The following is a 15837-nucleotide window of genomic DNA, read 5'->3' on the forward strand; positions in this document are numbered from 1 at the left end:
GCGGGAAAGCACTGGTGTTCAACAGAGACAGTAGAAGACACATTATTACAACCCCACTGGACAGCTCACAGGCCAGGTACACACACACACACACACACACACACACACACACACACACACACACACACACACACACACACACTCACACACACCTGTTCTCTCTCTGCAGGTATCTTCAGTTCACCCTCCGGCTGGGCAGCCGCAGCACCTCCAGCTCGTGTCCCGCTCCGGATCAGCCGGGAGAAGGAGTTCTGCTGCATTACTCCTCAGATAACGCCATCACCTGGACTCTCCTGCAGCATTACTCCTATCAGGGCTTCCACGAGCCCAGGTGCGTCCCGCTGAACACAGCGTCTCCACCCAGCTTCACAGGAGCAAACAGGACATCACAGAATCACTGATCAAACTCCATCAAATATGAGGCACACTCACTTTCAGCTTTAAAAAGACAATAGTCATTATTCAGATCAATTCAGTTTTATTCTTATCTGATACTGTCAGTGCAGTCAGATCAACCATATTAAGTGTCTTTTAAAAAAAAGTGTATCACTTTATTTCTTATTATTCAACAGTTAATAACTCCTCCTTGAACTGCCACCTTAACGTGGTGGAGGGGTTTGAGTACCCGAATGACCCTAGGAGCTGTGTTGTCCGGGGCTATATGCCCCTGGTAGGGTCTCCCAAGGCAAACAGGTCCTAAGCGACGGGTCAGACTAAGAGTGGTTCAAAAAGCCCCTATGAACTAAGTAAAATCAAGGACCGTGAAGTCGCCCGGTATGGCGCAGCCGGGGCCCCACCCTGGAGCCAGGGCCGGCACAGCCCGAAGGAGCGACGTGGGGCCGCCTTCCCGTGGACTCACCACCTACAGGAGGGACCGTAAGGGGCCGGTGCTGAGAGGATCGGGCGGCAGTGGAAGGCGGGGGCCTCGACAACCCGATCCCTGGACATGGAAGCTAGCTCTAGGGACGTGGAACGTCACCTCGCTGGCGGGGAAGGAGCCTGAGATTGTGCGTGAGGTTGAGAGGTTCAAACTAGAGATAGTTGGGATCACCTCTACGCACGGCTTGGGCTCTGGACCCACACTCCTTGAGAGAGGATGGACTCTTCACCATTCTGGAGTTGCCCATAGTGAGAGGCGGCGGGCTGGTGTGGGTTTGTTAATAGCCCCCCAGCTCAGCCGCCATGTGTTGGAGTTTACCCCGGTGAACGAGAGGGTCGTTTCCCTGCGCCTACGGGTCGGGATAGGTCTCTCACTGTCGTATGTGCCTACGGGCCAAACGGCAGTGCAGAGTACCCGGCCTTCTTGGAGTCTCTGGGAGGGGTGCTGGAAAGTGCTCCGACTGGAGACTCCGTCGTTCTACTGGGGGACTTCAACGCCCACGTGGGCAACGACAGTGTTACCTGGAGGGGCGTGATTGGGAGGATCGGCCCCCCTGATCTGAACCCGAGCGGTGTTCAGTTATTGGACTTCTGTGCTAGTTACAGTTTGTCCATAACGAACACCATGTTCAAGCATAAGGGTGTCCATCAGTACACGTGGCACCAGGACACCCTAGGCCGTAGGGCGATGATCGACTTTGTGGTCGTTTCATCTGACCTGCGGCCGTATGTCTTGGACACTCAGGTAAAGAGAGGGGCGGAGCTGTCAACTGATCACCACCTGGTGGCGAGTTGGATCCGATGGCGGAGATGGAAGCTGGACAGACTCGGCAGACCCAAGCGTACTGTAAGGGTCTGCTGGGAACGTTTGGCCGAGTCTCCTGTCAGAAAGATCTTCAACTCCCACCTCCGGCGGAGCTTCGACCGGATCCCGAAGGAGGCTGGAGATATTGAGTCCGAGTGGACCATGTTCTCCACCTCCATTGTCGAAGCGGCCGCTCGGAGCTGTGACCGTAAGGTCTCCCGGTGCCTGTCGAGGCGGCAATCCCCGAATCCGGTGGTGGACACCGGAAGTAAAGGATGCCGTCAAGCTGAAGAAGGAGTCCTATCGGGCCTTCTGTGTCCCCCCGGAAGAGCTGGAGGAAGTGGCTAGGGAGAGGGAAGTCTGGGCATCTCTGCTTAGACTGCTGCCCCCGTGACCCGGCCCCGGATAAGCGGAAGAAAATGGATGGATGGATGGATGGATGGATGGATGGATGGATGGATGGATGGATGGATGGATATTCAGCAGTTCAGATATAGTACCTGAGTAACTGTGCGACTGCAAGTCCACTATCAGAGATTCGAGTATTAGACTAATGTTAATCTCTGATAACTTTATTCTGATGCTCCACAACAGATATTCTCCTGACTGTAAGTAACTTTACAACTACAGGTCAACTTATTCTCCTGAGCTGAAGCTGACTCTACTCCTCTACTGAGAGCTGTTCACATGCAGCTGCACAGTTACTTACAGTCAGAGTCTGAAGTGGACTATCAAACATATATATAGAGATGTGTGTGATCGGCTCATCGACTGGTTTAGTTTGCTGATTGTTCGGTTGGATTGGACTCTTTTCTCTCAGGATTGTCTCAGTGGAGCTTCCTCCCGGGGCCCGTAAGTTCGGGGTCCAGTTCCGCTGGTGGCAGCCGTACCACTCGGGCCGCGGGCAGGACGTCTGGGCTGTGGATGAGATCAGCATGACCTCGGTCCTCTTCAACATCATCAGCCTGGACTTCAGTAATGTGCTGGACGTGACGCAGAGCCTGGGCTTCTACCTGGGCAACGTGCAGCCGTACTGTCAGCACGACTGGACTCTCAGGTACATACACGCACACGCACGCGCCACACACACACATGTGTAATTTCCTCTAGTGGAAGCGTTTGGTACTGCAGCCGAAAAACATCTCACTGAACACTATTTTTCTGAGATAACAAGCTCAAATTTTAAAGCAACTAAAAGTTGTTTAGATTTATGGCTATGATTTTATTGCAATTTTAGAGTTTTAAAACATGTTTTTGAAAGTATAGATTTCATATAAAAATATGAAATAGTGTTTTTTAGTGCATTTTTCATAAAAATAAACGTAAAATTGCACTTTTTTTTACTTTTTACACTTCAGCAAGAATTTGCCAAGTGTCGTCTTTAAAAAGAGATCAAACTAAAGTCTGTGCTTTAAAGCATTCAAGATTTACCACAGTTTAAGTTGGAAATGTAATTTTCAGGTCTATGCTCAAAACTTGAATAAATGGATTATAACTACTCCGTAAATATAATGTAGTGCCATAAAATCCCCCCAAAATACAAAATATTAAATAAAAAACATAATCGAACTAAAATATAGTACGTTCCTTTCATTGAAAAAAAAAATTAATCTGTCATTTTTGACCAGCACACGAAGAGCACCAAGCAAAGGAATGGAAAATTGCTTTTGTATGCAGTGCAAAAACAGAAATAATATTTCTGCAATTAATAATGCATTGATATTAAACAGTCGCAGTACTTCGCTTCGGGGCAGTTCAGAATGACAGTGTAAGCCACAATGATGCAAATATTTGCTCAGTTTTTCAGGAGATCACGGCTCGGCCTCCAGCATTCGCTATGTGGAAACCCAGTCCATGCAGATCGGCGCGTCCTACATGATCCAGTTCTCGCTGGTCATGGGCTGCGGACGGGAGCCTTCACCGCACATCGACACACAGGTTCGCCTGGAGTTTTCCACCAATCACGGCTTGACTTGGCATCTTGTCAAAGAGGTGAGGACAACAAGAACAAGCACCAGACGTAAATGCACCATGGTGTTGCCATGTTTTTGTGATTTGGAGTACGATGTAAAAACCATGATAATCACTGGTTACACAGTACAGAAGTCCTGGTGCCTCAATGGCACTTTTCATCAGGATTGGAGAAGAATTATAACTCAGATTATGGATTATTCTTTGAGAAACACTGTCTGTGCTGTCTGGCCCGTGTTCGAGGTGTGTTTTCTCATGTTTGTTGGTGTAGGCCTGTCTGCCAGGCATGCCGAGCTGCTCAGAGTTCACCGCCTCCAGCGTCTACCATCCGTCTGAGTTCACAGACTGGAGACGGATCACGCTTCCTCTGCCTTACAAAACCTGGTGAGACAATCCACACACTGAGCTTGGACTTTACTACCTGTGCTTTTATTCATTGACTCCTGTGAGGATGATCTGATTATGAGATTATTATATATTGCTCTGTGTTTAGTGTGTAATGTTGCTGTTTGAGCAAAGCTTCACAGTCCCTCCAGCTCCAGATCTTCTCTTTATCAGTGTCAGTGTTTCTGAACTCCTGAAATGCCTCCATTGTAGTCTTGAGTTTCTTCCGGGAACGAACACGTCACAATATTCCTAATTTAAATATTACACTAGAACATCTGAATAATTGTGGTTTCTCTGTATCGTCTGCATGAGCCACTGGTCCTTGAACCCCGGTAATCATTGTTTGTGGCTATATTTCAGAAGAAAATGTAGTTAATGTTTTTTTTCAGTATCACTTTATTTCAATAGTCCACTTTAGACATTCTACTAACTTAATTGTGCAAGACAAGTACAGGTCAATTTATTCTACTAACCCAAACTAACAGTGTACTAATTCTCTGAGAGTTAGCTGACATATAGATGCAAAGTTACCTATTGTTAGAAGAATGTCTAAAGTGAACCATCAAAACAAAGTGCAACCTATTTAATTTTTTCAATGATTTGACATTAATTAAGGTTAGGTTTTGGTGATTATTTACAGAGGACAATCACCATACACACTTCCCCTGGCCTGTTTTGAGTATTAGAGAAGAAATGCTGGTATTCTTCCAGTGTTTGTGTCTCTTCATAGGCTCATGTGCATTTGCAGTGTTTTCATGTCATGTCTCACTCTGGTTTCCTGCTGTTTTGTGGCTTCAGGTCGAGTGCGACACGCTTCCGATGGATCCAGAATTACTACCAGGAGCAGGATGAGTGGGCGCTAGACGACATTTACATCGGGCAGCAGTGTCCGCAGATGTGCCGAGGACACGGCTGGTGTGACCACGGACACTGCAGGTCAGAGACACACACGACAGCGGCTCAGAGAGTTCAGTCAACAGCATTTACAAACATGAAACTCTTTTATTTACTCAAATAAAAGGCTTAGTTTTGGTCGCACCAGATAGACGGGCCTGACCGCGTCTTGAGTTTCCTGGTTGTGATCTGGTTTTAACTAAGCCTTGCTCTATAAATAGCGTTTAATTTATTTTGAGTTCTGTTTATATGATACACTACTGAGTGTGTGCGGTGTGACCTGTGTGACGGCGTGGTTGTGTGTGACGGCGTGGTTGAGTGTGTGCGGTGTGACCTGTGTGACGGCGTGGTTGAGTGTGATGGTGTGGTTGAGTGTGTGTGGTGTGACCTGTGTGACGGTGTGGTTGAGTGTGCGCGGTGTGACCTGTGTGACGGCGTGGTTGAGTGTGATGGTGTGGTTGAGTGTGTGTGGTGTGACCTGTGTGACGGTGTGGTTGAGTGTGCGCGGTGTGACCTGTGTGACGGCGTGGTTGAGTGTGATGGTGTGGTTCAGTGTGTGTGGTGTGACCTTTGTGACGGTGTGGTTGAGTGTGTGCGGTGTGACCTGTGTGATGGTGTGGTTGAGTGTGAAAGCTGTGGTTGAGTGTGTGTGGTGTGACCTGTGTGACGGCGTGGTTGAGTGTGTGTGGTGTGACCTGTGTGATGGTGTGGTTGAGTGTGAAAGCTGTGGTTGAGTGTGTGCGGTGTGACCTGTGTGACGGCGTGGTTGTGTGTGACGGCGTGGTTGAGTGTGTGCGGTGTGACCTGTGTGACGGCGTGGTTGTGTGTGACGGCGTGGTTGAGTGTGATGGTGTGGTTGAGTGTGTGTGGTGTGACCTTTGTGACGGTGTGGTTGAGTGTGTGTGGTGTGACCTGTGTGATGGTGTGGTTGAGTGTGAAAGCTGTGGTTGAGTGTGTGCGGTGTGACCTGTGTGACGGCGTGGTTGTGTGTGACGGCGTGGTTGAGTGTGTGCGGTGTGACCTGTGTGACGGTGTGGTTGAGTGTGATGGTGTGGTTGAGTGTATGTGGTGTGACCTGTGTGATGGTGTGGTTGAGTGTGAAAGCTGTGGTTGAGTGTGTGTGGTGTGACCTTGTGACGGTGTGGTTGAGTGTCTGACGGTGTGACCTGTGTGGCGGTGTGGTTGTGTGTGAAAGCTGTGGTTGAGTGTGTGTGGTGTGACCTGTGTGAAGGTGTGGTTGAGTGTGTGCGGTGTGACGGTGTGGTTGAGTGTCTGACGGTGTGACCTGAGTGACAGCTGTGGTTGAGTGTGTGCGAAAGCTGTGGTTGAGTGTGTGTGGTGTGACCTGTGTGACGGTGTGGTTGAGTGTGTGCGGTGTGACGGTGTGGTTGAGTGTCTGACGGTGTGACCTGAGTGACAGCTGTGGTTGAGTGTGTGCGTGGTGTGACCTGTGTGACGGTGTGGTTGAGTGTGTGTGGTGTGACCTGTGTGACAGTGTGGTTGAGTGTGTGTGGTTGTGTGTGTGTGGTGTGACCTGTGTGACGGTGTGGCTGTGTGTGACGGTGTGGTTGAGTGTGTGTGGTGTGACCTGAGTGACAGTGTGGTTGAGTGTGTGTGGTGTGACCTGTGTGACGGTGTGGTTGAGTGTGTGTGGTGTGACCTGTGTGACGGTGTGGCTGTGTGTGACGGTGTGGTTGAGTGTGTGTGGTGTGACCTGTGTGACGGTGTGGCTGTGTGTGACGGTGTGGTTGAGTGTGTGCGGTGTGACCTGAGTGACGGTGTGGTTGTGTGTGTGCGTGGTGTGACCTGTGTGACGGTGTGGCTGTGTGTGACGGTGTGGTTGAGTGTGTGTGGTGTGACCTGTGTGACGGTGTGGTTGAGTGTGTGTGGTGTGACCTGTGTGACGGTGTGGCTGTGTGTGACGGTGTGGTTGAGTGTGTGTGGTGTGACCTGTGTGACGGTGTGGCTGTGTGTGACGGTGTGGTTGAGTGTGTGCGGTGTGACCTGAGTGACGGTGTGGTTGTGTGTGTGCGTGGTGTGACCTGTGTAACGGTGTGGCTGTGTGTGACGGTGTGGTTGAGTGTGTGTGGTGTGACCTGAGTGACGGTGTGGTTGAGTGTGTGCGGTGTGACCTGAGTGACGGTGTGGTTGAGTGTGTGACGGTGTGGTTGAGTGTGTGTGGTGTGACCTGAGTGACGGTGTGGTTGAGTGTGTGTGGTGTGACCTGAGTGACGGTGTGGCTGTGTGTGACGGTGTGGTTGAGTGTGTGTGGTGTGACCTGAGTGACGGTGTGGTTGTGTGGGACGGTGTGGTTGAGTGTGTGCAGGATGACCTGTGTGACGGTGTGGCTGTGTGTGCGGTGTGACTGTGTATGCGGTGTGACCTGAGTGACGGTGTGGCTGTGTGTGCGGTGTGACCTGAGTGACGGTGTGACCTGAGTGACGGTGTGACCTGTGTGACGGTGTGGTTGTGTGTGTGCGGTGTGACCTGAGTGACGGTGTGGATGTGTGTGACGGTGTGGTTGTGTGTGACGGTGTGGTTGAGTGTGTGACGGTGTGACCGGAGTGACGGTGTGGTTGAGTGTGTGCGGTGTGACCTGTGTGTGCGGTGTGACCTGTGTGACGGTGTGGCTGTGTGTGACGGTGTGGCTGTGTGTGCGGTGTGACCTGAGTGACGGTGTGGTTGAGTGTGTGCAGGATGACCTGTGTGACGGTGTGGTTGTGTGTGACGGTGTGGTTGAGTGTGTGCAGGATGACCTGTGTGACGGTGTGGTTGAGTGTGTGCGGTGTGACCTGTGTGACGGTGTGCTTGAGTGTGTGACGGTGTGGTTGTGTGTGACGGTGTGGTTGAGTGTGTGACGGTGTGACCGGGGTGACGGTGTGGTTGAGTGTGTGACGGTGTGACCGGAGTGACGGTGTGGTTGTGTGGGACGGTGTGGTTGAGTGTGTGCGGTGTGACCTGAGTGACGGTGTGGCTGTGTGTGATGGTGTGGTTGAGTGTGTGACGGTGTGACCGGAGTGACGGTGTGGTTGTGTGGGACGGTGTGGTTGAGTGTGTGCGGTGTGACATTTGTGGTGGTGTGGCTGTGTGTGACGGTGTGGTTGAGTGTGTGCGGTGTGACCGGAGTGACGGTGTGGTTGTGTGTGTGAATCAGACTGAAGCTCATGGCTCTGCTCTGTTCTCAGGTGTGATGAAGGCTTCACCGGCTCAGACTGCCAGCCCTTCAACACTCTGGCCTCTAGTGTGCTCTCAGACTTTGAGTCACAGGAATCCCTGATATCGTCCTGGCGTGAGGTGACCGGAGGAGAGGTCGTGCCGCCTGACCAGGGCTGTGGTGTCGTTTCCTCAGGATCCTCTCTGTATTTCAGTCAGGTGCGATTACAGCCGTCACACAGTCTACTGAGTCAGGGTTACAGCATGCAGTTCTCACCTTACCATCATAAAAAAAGATCATCAGTTAAAAGAACAAAGAATATAATAAGCGGTAACTCTTGACAATAAGTGTACATGAATAATCAATGGCTGCTGTTATTCATGCATGAATCCTTATGACTCCTGGCATAGTTAAGGATAGCTCTACATTTGTTCATGATTAGTTCATATCTTCACTAATCATGAGTTCCTGTTGAAGTAACTATTAACTCAGATATTAGTAGATGATTATTTATGTACCCTTCACGAGTTCCTTTGCCCATATAAGGCTGGGCTGCGGCAGCTGGTCAGCTGGGACCTGGACACGGAGTGGGCGGAGTTTGTGCAGTTTTACCTGCGTATGGGCGGAGCCGGAGCCGAGTGCAACCAGGCGGACAGCAGGGAGGAGGGGCTTCTGCTGCAGTTCAGCAACGATGGTGGGATCAGCTGGGGTCTGATCGCTGAGATGTACTTCACTGACTTCACCAAACCTCGGTGAGGACCATCGACTAATACACTCACATACAACTGTGCCAAACATCGTACGAACACTGTAGTCTCTGTGCTAAACAATTCACTGGAATACACACTTGTTACTTTGTTTTAAAAAAGTGGCGGGGAGTTTAAAAATAAGGCTCTGTTAATCTAAGCTTTTTTACTTTAAAGGAATAGTTCACTTCAAAATGAAAATTCTGCCATCATTTACTCTCCCTCAAGTTGTTTCAAACCTGTATGAATTTCTTGAGGGTAAATAATAACAGAATTTAAATTTTGATGTGAACTAATCCTTTCTGTGTAATACATCCAAACAATTCTTTCTTTCTTTCTTTCTTTCTTTCTTTCTTTCTTTCTTTCTTTCTTTCTTTCTTTCTTTCTTTCTTTCTTTCTTTTTTTCTTTCTTTCTTTCTTTCCTGGAGTCATTTGAAGTAAATATGCCGACGCTACACAGCCTATTTTGAGTCCAATATGTAAATGGTTCACAGAGAACATGTTCACAGTCAAGCAGAATAGAAGTAGGGTTGAATGCTTAGGTCATAACAGGGCCGTAATCACCATTCAAACCATTGTTACCCACTCGAAGAAGAGTGAATGTGTGCATATTTTAAAATAAAACATTATTTGCAAATAGTTTAAATCGATTACTTCACAACGACAAGTAGACCCAGAACTTAAATCTTTATATGAATGGATCTTTCCATGAGTGTAATGAGTGTTTGTGACTGGCTGATGCTGTTTGTCCACAGGTTTGTTCATTATGAGCTTCCCCTGGCCTCTAAAACGCCGTGTACGCGCTTCCGCTGGTGGCAGCCGCTGCACTCCGGCGAGGGCTACGATCAGTGGGCCATCGATGACGTGATCATCCTGTCTGAGCGAGAGAAGCATGTCATCCCGATGGCCGACCCCACGCTGCCTCAGGTCAGATTCTCCTCACAGATTAGAACAAAATTAAACGTAGCGTCAGTTCTGGCAGGTCACGTTAGTCAAGCTCGCATCAGCTGATCCACGTCTACCTATAGGAATACTACGCCTATCACTGTATATATAATCTCCTTCAGTATTATCAGCAGCTGTCACGTTTCTCTGGAGCGTATTACCCTCCTCCCTCCCCAGCTCCACCTGTCGCCCTGTCCGGATTCAGCTGTCTGATTCCCCTTGAATCAGAATAAATTTAAATCAACATAAATCGATTTATGTTGTACTTTAATATCTTGAATGAATGATATCTGCAATACGTTCATGTTGGTTCTGTTCTGTTTGCCCTAAGGAGGGTTGTTGCTGCTCTAATCCATGCTAGGCTGCACGCAGAACAGAACCATACCGCCAATCCAAACTGTAAGCTAATGGTCAATCGTATGTGGCGATAGTGGTCCTGACAGAACTGATTCTGCTGCAGTGCTCATGAAGGGATGAGAGAGAAACTCTGGTGTCTCCCTGCAGAACTTCTATGAGAAACCGGCGTATGATCATCCGCTCAACCAGATGAGTGTGTGGCTGATGCTGGGAAATGAAGGAATGGACAAAGACCGTAACGGCAGCTTCTGCGCTCCCACTCCCTCTGCCATAGTGTTCGGGCGATCGGATGGAGACCGGATGGCGGTGACTCGAGACCTGTCTCTCCGTCCTGGATACACACTGCAGTTCAAGGTACTGATGTAAGGCTATGTGCAGGAATTATTCTTTCTTACACACACACACACACACACACACACACACACACACACACACACACACACACACACACACACACACACACACACACACACACACACACACACACACACACACACACACACACACACACACACACACACACACACACACACACACTCAGTCTCACTTCCTGCTGTAGGTTTGTAACTCACTGGTGGTGGTTGAGGAGATTCCCCCTTCTATGTAAAGCTCTTTGAGTGCAGAGAAAAGCGCTATATAAATGTAATGAATTATTATTATTATTTGCATAATGCCCGCCTGTGGTCCTGATTGGCTTAGCAGCGTCTCTTAGCTCCGCCCTCAAACACTGTGGTGTATCTGAGACTGGAAGAGTTCGGTTCGTGTTGTTCGTGTCGAGAAGACGCTGTTTTCTGCTGACAAAGCAAATCCACTTTGATGAGATCGATACGGTAAAACCCTCGCCATCGTCACTGTTCGTATCACTGTGATCAAGAGCTGAGATTCAGATATGGTAATGAGTGTTTGCTTTCTGACCAATCACAGCAGAGCAGTTCTCAGAGAGGCGGGGCTTAGAGAGACTGAATCCTCGATGGAAGCGTTTCAGAGACTGAGAGAAAAGAGCTGACGCTGCAGATTATGAGGACATTACTGTGTTTGAGCTTGGATGCATGTGGACCTGTTGTAGGAGAAAAAAACATTTACAATAGCATAATAGCGTGTTAAAAGAGCAGACTTTGCATTTTGATGGTACTGAAAGCTTACATACACGTCAAATGATGATTGTTTTGACTTTTTTACCGTATTGAATGAGCTGTTTGTACATGTCAGTGTGTGTTTCTCCAGTATCTCCTGTGCTGTGCTTCCCTTCAGCTGAACATCGGCTGCGAGTCGGCCTTCAGTGCGTCGGCGCCGGTCCTGCTCCAGTTCTCTCATGACGCGGGCCGCTCGTGGGCTCTGGTGTGTGAGGGCTGTTACCCAGCATCCCCTGGGGCCGCCAGCTGTGAGGGCAGCGGCCGAGAACTCAGAGAGCCCACTGTTTACAACACAGGAGACTACGAGCGCTGGACCAGGATCACGGTTGTACTACCACGAAATGTGGCCGCCAGGTAACTGGACACTAGGACTGTTCTCAATTTTCGAGATGTTTAATAGAAAACAAGAACAAAATACTGAGCAAGAAGAACATGGTTGGCAGTGCTTGGTTGATTATTCTAGCCGCAGTTTTGATGAGCTCATCTCTACATTCCCGTGTGGTTTTCAGCAAGACGCGCTTCCGCTGGTTCCAGGAGAGCAGTGTGTATCGGGACGCCCCGGCGTTCGCCCTGGACGGCGTCTACATCTCTGAGCCCTGTCCCAATCACTGCGGGGGTCACGGAGACTGTGTCTCAGGCGTCTGCTTCTGCGACATGGGACACACAGGTAACGCTCACATCAGACTCGGGATCTGATGTAGTCTGTATGTCAGTAAATCACAACCACTGCACGGAGTCTCTACTGATGAACTGGAGTCAGTTGCATAAACACAGCTGTCATGTTAAAGTCACTATGAATTCAAAATGAACAATTCTTATTTTTTATTGCAGTGTTTATTGTAAATGACTCATCGGTGCACATGATTATTGTGTTAATAATCTCTGATCAGAATAACAGCAGCATCTCTTCTCTTCTCTGACGAGGGCGGGGCAACCTGTCACTCACATGAGATTAGCCAATAGCGAACCACAACCAGCCAACCAGCCAATCAAATCCCCACAGACACAATCAAGCCCCGCCCACATGTGTTCTTGTTCCAGAAGCGCTTCTCTCGATATACGGCACGATAGAGGAGAGAAGACCAGCACAACTTCCCTTTCATGATGACTTTAAAAGCTAGTCTGACCAAATATCAAGTAGTTAGTTAGCCTAGCCGAGTCAGGTGTGTTGTGCTGTGTGTGACGTGGTGTGTGTGTTTGACCAGGAGCTTCTGCTGTGTGTGATGTGGTGTGTGTTGACCAGGAGCTTCTGCTGTGTGTGATGTGGTGTGTGTGTTGACCAGGAGCTTCTGCTGTGTGTGATGTGGTGTGTGTGTTGACCAGGAGCTTCTGCTGTGTGTGACGTGGTGTGTGTGTTGACCAGGAGCTTCTGCTGTGTGTGATTTGGTGTGTGTTTGACCAGGAGCTTCTGCCGTGTGTGATGTGGTGTGTGTTGACCAGGAGCTTCTGCTGTGTGATGTGGTGTGTGTGTTGACCAGGAGCTTCTGCTGTGTGTGACGTGGTGTGTGTGTTGACCAGGAGCTTCTGCTGTGTGTGATTTGGTGTGTGTTTGACCAGGAGCTTCTGCTGTGTGATGTGGTGTGTGTGTTGACCAGGAGCTTCTGCTGTGTGTGACGTGGTGTGTGTGTTGACCAGGAGCTTCTGCTGTGTGATGTGGTGTGTGTGTTGACCAGGAGCTTCTGCTGTGTGTGACGTGGTGTGTGTTTGACCAGGAGCTTCTGCTGTGTGTGATGTGGTTTGTGTGTTGACCAGGAGCTTCTGCTGTGTGTGATGTGGTGTGTGTTTGACCAGGAGCTTCTGCTGTGTGTGATGTGGTGTGTGTTTGACCAGGAGCTTCTGCTGTGTGTGACGTGGTGTGTGTGTTGACCAGGAGCTTCTGCTGTGTGTGACGTGGTGTGTGTGTTGACCAGGAGCTTCTGCTGTGTGTGATGTGGTTTGTGTGTTGACCAGGAGCTTCTGCTGTGTGTGATGAGGTGTGTGTTTGACCAGGAGCTTCTGCTGTGTGATGTGGTGTGTGTGTTGACCAGGAGCTTCTGCTGTGTGTGATGTGGTGTGCGTTGTGTTCAGTGGAGGTGGATGGGTCGAGCTGTGTCCCGTCGGCAGCGAGTCCCACTGAGCTCTCGGAGGACTTCGAGGGCAAGCTCAGCTCGCTGTGGCAGAGCCTGAGCGGAGGACAGATCGGGGACGGCTGTGGGACCATCAGCGAAGGCAAAGCGCTGTACTTCAGCAGTCTGGGCCGGCGAGAGGCTCGCACCACACTGCTGGACACCACCAACACCCGGTCAGAACCACTCCAACAATCAAGCTTCAGGCCGCCTCGGTTCTCTGCTTATAACCTCCTCTTTTCTCTTTCTGGACAGTTTGGTTCAGTTCTACATTCGGATTGGAGGGAAAAACCTGGGCTCCACTTGTACTCGCCCCCGTTCCCGAAATGAAGGTGAAACTTAAATGAACTTAAAATAGTTACAAATTGCCATGAGGTTGTGTTGGTTGTACAGAATTATGAAGTATAAATAAAGTACTTGATCACACAAAGCTCATCAGAAACGGTGATCAAAGTTTGAATGTTTTAGATGAGGCGATCAGGCACTAAAAATACGGCTGACTTCTGTTCTCATTTTCTCAGTTATTCATGACTAACCCCGCTTGTATTTCTTTGGCAGGTGTGGTTGTCCAGTTTTCCATCAACAACGGCGTGCAGTGGCAGCTGTTACGCGAGCTGGACTTCGGGTCGTTCCTCGAGCCTCAGGTGGTCACCATCGAGCTGCCGCCCGCAGCCAAGACATCGCACACCGTGTTCCGCTGGTGGCAGCCTCAGCAGGGTCAGAACCGTCATAAACACACTACTCTACTGTGAGAACATCATAACCTACAATACATGTGTTGAGATGCAGTCTTCCATCTCGTTTCTCAGGTAAACACGCGGCCCAGTGGGGCCTGGATAATATTCTGATCGGAATGAACGACAGCGCTAGAAGTGGATTCTTCGACACGTTTGATGGCACTTCCCCTTTAAGACACAACTGGTATCGAGTGGTAGGCGGAGAGGTGACCGCAGATTGCCTGAGCCGAGACTCGGTGCTGAACTTCAACTCTGAGCTCATGGACAGTGAGTTACCGTGAACATATACGTTTTCATTCATCATCCAGACATTTAAATGAGCATTTCCAGCTGGCCATTTTCAGGCGTTCCCGCTCTGGTCTTTTCTAATAGTTACGCGGGTCCTAAAGCTCTTGTCTGATCATAACCCTTTTTTTCATAACCAAGTTTTTCTCTTTGGTAATGTCTCTCAGCCATCTCTCTTTCTACAGTCTTTCTACAAATCTCCCTCTTGAGGGTGTGTCTGATATGAATGCACATGTATTGAGGGTGTGTCTGATATGCACATGTATTGAGGGTGTGTCTGATATGCACATGTATTGAGGGTGTGTCTGATATGCAAATGTATTGAGGGTGTGTCTGATATGAATGCACATGTATTGAGGGTGTGTCTGATATGCACATGTATTGAGGGTGTGTCTGATATGAATGCACATGTATTGAGGGTGTGTCTGATATGAATGCACATGTATTGAGGGTGTGTCTGATATGCACATGTATTGAGGGTGTGTGTGATATGCACATGTATTGAGGGTGTGTCTGATATGAATGCACATGTATTGAGGGTGTGTCTGATATGAATGCACATGTATTGAGGGTGTGTCTGATATGAATGCACATGTATTGAGGGTGTGTCTGATATGAATGCACATGTATTGAGGGTGTGTCTGATATGCACATGTATTGAGGGTGTGTCTGATATGCACATGTATTGAGGGTGTGTCTGATATGCACATGTATTGAGGGTGTGTCTGATATGAATGCACATGTATTGAGGGTTTGTCTGATTTGAATGCACATGTATTGAGGGTGTGTCTGATATGAATGCACATGTATTGAGGGTGTGTCTGATATGCACATGTATTGAGGGTGTGTCTGATATGAATGCACATGTATTGAGGGTTTGTCTGATTTGAATGCACATGTATTGAGGGTGTGTCTGATATGAATGCACATGTATTGAGGGTGTGTCTGATTTGAATGCACATGTATTGAGGGTGTGTCTGATATGCACATGTATTGAGGGTGTGTCTGATATGCACATGTATTGAGGGTGTGTGTGATATGAATGCACATGTATTGAGGGTGTTTCTGATATGAATTCACATGTATTGAGGGTGTGTCTGATATGCACATGTATTGAGGGTGTTTCTGATATGAATGCACATGTATTGAGGGTGTGTCTGATATGAATGCACATGTATTGAGGGTGTGTCTGATATGAATGCACATGTATTGAGGGTGTGTCTGATATGCACATGTATTGAGGGTGTGTCTGATATGAATGGACATGTATTGAGGGTGTGTCTGATATGAATGCACATGTATTGAGGGTGTGTCTGATATGAATGCACATGTATTGAGGGTGTGTCTGATATGAATGGACATGTATTGAGGGTGTGTCTGATATGAATGCACATGTATTGAGGGTGTGTCTGATATGAATGCACATGTATTGAGGGTGT

General features: G+C 48.7%; 1 protein-coding gene across 4 annotated transcripts in view; it reads left to right on the forward strand.

Annotated features, from left to right (window-relative positions):
• Positions 1–15837, forward strand: part of reln (reelin) — a 174577-nt gene that overhangs the window by 100558 nt on the left and 58182 nt on the right. For all 4 annotated transcript variants that reach the window (XM_079621465.1, XM_079621464.1, XM_079621466.1 and 1 more), the window contains 16 exons: positions 1–76; positions 170–331; positions 2505–2741; positions 3484–3676; positions 3927–4039; positions 4841–4978; positions 8122–8308; positions 8637–8842; positions 9592–9763; positions 10286–10492; positions 11390–11625; positions 11781–11938; positions 13339–13552; positions 13632–13708; positions 13935–14093; positions 14186–14380. The exon at positions 1–76 is cut by the window's left edge and continues 158 nt beyond it. In XM_079621465.1, the coding sequence (XP_079477591.1) occupies positions 1–76; positions 170–331; positions 2505–2741; positions 3484–3676; positions 3927–4039; positions 4841–4978; positions 8122–8308; positions 8637–8842; positions 9592–9763; positions 10286–10492; positions 11390–11625; positions 11781–11938; positions 13339–13552; positions 13632–13708; positions 13935–14093; positions 14186–14380 (2730 nt within the window). The remainder of the gene's footprint in view (positions 77–169; positions 332–2504; positions 2742–3483; positions 3677–3926; positions 4040–4840; positions 4979–8121; positions 8309–8636; positions 8843–9591; positions 9764–10285; positions 10493–11389; positions 11626–11780; positions 11939–13338; positions 13553–13631; positions 13709–13934; positions 14094–14185; positions 14381–15837) is intronic.

This window comes from Phoxinus phoxinus, assembly GCF_949152265.1.
Source record: "Phoxinus phoxinus genome assembly, chromosome: 8".
NCBI classification, from domain to species: Eukaryota; Metazoa; Chordata; class Actinopteri; order Cypriniformes; family Leuciscidae; genus Phoxinus; species Phoxinus phoxinus.